The 2,500-nt window shown below is 41.4% G+C and overlaps 1 protein-coding gene across 1 annotated transcript in view; it reads right to left on the bottom strand.

Annotated features, from left to right (window-relative positions):
• LOC134435020 (MAM domain-containing glycosylphosphatidylinositol anchor protein 1) overlaps window positions 1-2,500 on the bottom strand; it is a 367,713-nt gene that overhangs the window by 90,747 nt on the left and 274,466 nt on the right. Inside the window, exon 10 of the mRNA XM_063183748.1 lies at window positions 1,179-1,442. Coding sequence (XP_063039818.1) covers window positions 1,179-1,442 — 264 coding nt within the window. The remainder of the gene's footprint in view (window positions 1-1,178; window positions 1,443-2,500) is intronic.

Below are 2,500 nucleotides of genomic sequence, written 5' to 3'. Positions count from 1 at the left end.
GGATCAGAACTCTTAATGGTTGGCAGGGGATCAAATACTTATTTCCCTCAATTAAATATAAATCAATTAATATATATTCTTTAGAGCTAATTTCTGGATTTTCTTTTTGATATTCTGTCTCTCCATATTAGAATACATATTATCATTACCATTCAAGACTGATCACGTCTTTATTAGTGGGCAAACCAACAAAATCAGCAAGGGATCAAATACTTATTCTCCTCACTGTATATGTCTATGTCCTGGCATGGTACAGAGAGAAAACGTAATTTCATTTTCCTTGTATGACTTGTGCATATGAAGAAAGTGACAATAAAAATCAATTAATAACAATATTTCCTCAGTTGGAGAGTGTTTCTGGGCGCTCTTTGTTTAATATGAGTCACCTCATTCTGCCACTCCACCTCATTCTGCCACTCCACGTCATATCATGCTAACACTGCATGGTCAATTATTTGGTAAATTGAATAAATATTAGAATGTTAAGCTTTTTTCTCGAGTGTGTCACAACTGTGCGTGCTGTATGTGGAATGTTGAAAATAGAATCAGAGATTATTGAAATACTTTGCAGTCATGACAGAATGACAAGCAAGCTAATGCAGTGAATCAGAAACTCTATTCATCAGAGCTTTATTTATCTGGGTGGCAGTCGCGTGAGACTCTGAGGATGAGTGGGGCTCGGCTTTAAAAGATTCATTGTTTACACATGACAGAGAGGTAGCTAGGCATAGAAGATTTGTAGTGTTTGAATAAAATGTTGCCGTGCTCCATCCCCCGAATAAAAGAAGACTTTTAGAAGAAGAAACATTTCAATCTGGCTGCCGAACATATGAAATTGGTTATGTTACAATCACAGGTAGTTAGTCTGGTTCAAGATAAAGTAAAGAAAGTCACTCTTGTTTCAATCCCCAACATGTTAGACACAGACAAAGGTAACACAGAGATCATTTAGTATGTGGTAAAACTGTGTCATCCTTGCTTAATTAAGCTGGCCCTCGTACATCACATATTTTTGTACAGTCACTTCTGTTCTGTTCTTCCTGGGACAAAGTTGACTCGGATGGAATCTTCAGCAGACCAACTCACTCACTCACTCACTCACTCACTCACTCACTCACTCACTCACTCACTCACTCACTCACTCACTCACTCACTCACTCACTCACTCACTCACTCACCAGAAACGTTGTAGGTGCAGGAGGATGTGCCAGCACTGTTGGAGACTCTGCACTCGTAGGTGCCATTCTTGCTGGGCTCCAGGCGGAAGCGGTGGACAGGTGTGTCCTGGCTGTCCATGAGTGGCGTCACCGGCTTGCCGTTCAGGAACCAGCGGAAGCTGGCGATTTTCGTGGGGTTGGCCTTGATCACCACGCAGCGCAGTACCACCTGCTGGAAGTTGGGCGAGCGCACGTCCTGGAAGTCCGGGTCCAGCATCGGGGGAACTGCGATGGATTGAAAACAAAAACGCAAGCTGTTACCAAACTATTACTAAACACAAACACACACGGGCAGTCATGGGTAAGCAGTTAGGGTGTCAGTCTTGTAGTCTTGATTGCAGTGCCTGAGAAAAGGTTATGTGATAGCAATACCTCTGTTTTTATTACCTTGTGCTTGTGGACATAAAAACAAATCTGACCCATGATCATGATGATCACGTGTACAGTAGTTCAAAATAGTGTGGAAGTGAGACATCACTGGACTTCAGGACTAATGACAACACCTACCTCTGAACACAGTCCTAACCAACAAACACAGATTTTTTTCTATTGCAAATAAAGCTTTTTTCTTTTTTGAAATCGTGGTAGACAGAAGTTGTTTTGTCTTTAATTGTGTTTCTTTTATGAAGACAGAAAGTTTGCTCCAGATCATTTAATTGTTGTTGCATGAATTGAGACTAATTACACTCTTGTTTGTGAAGTACGTAACAGTATCATAACATCTCAACGTCATTAATCTATTTGGACAGGGTAAAATGGAGTGTTAAAAGGTGCTTCATAGTTCCAATATAATATCTGAAACTAGTCTTGCTTGCATGATTTAAACCAAAATGAAGTTAATCCCACAGTCGCAACCATGGAACCGCTCCGTAAATTAATTCACAAGCATAATTATATGTATCTATCCTTGTTTAAACACATATTAATAGGATTCAACGGCCGAGCACCACAGCCTCAAATAAGAGGAAGGCGGTGGCTGTGGCGCTAATGGTGGAGATGGTGGTAGTGGTGGTACAGTAGAGTGCAGGGAACACGTGATCCGCTCACGCTAATCGAATGTAATTAACCTGTCAGAGGCTATCATTTGCTAATGACAGAGTAGCGGCCCGCCGGAGCCTTGCCATCCAAGCGGAAACGCAACGCTATAATAATGTTGTGAATTACACATTACCACGCCATTCCCTGCTCTACCCTTCCTCCATTACATCACATCACCCTCTCTCGCTCTCCTCGATTGGATCCTTATCAGCGGGAAGTTAATGTTACATTTAACAATGTGATTA

Source organism: Engraulis encrasicolus, chromosome 19 (genome assembly GCF_034702125.1).
Source record: "Engraulis encrasicolus isolate BLACKSEA-1 chromosome 19, IST_EnEncr_1.0, whole genome shotgun sequence".
Lineage (NCBI taxonomy): Eukaryota > Metazoa > Chordata > Actinopteri > Clupeiformes > Engraulidae > Engraulis > Engraulis encrasicolus.
The sequence above is the reverse complement of the archived record's forward strand: the minus strand, read 5'-3'. Positions and strand labels throughout refer to the sequence as shown.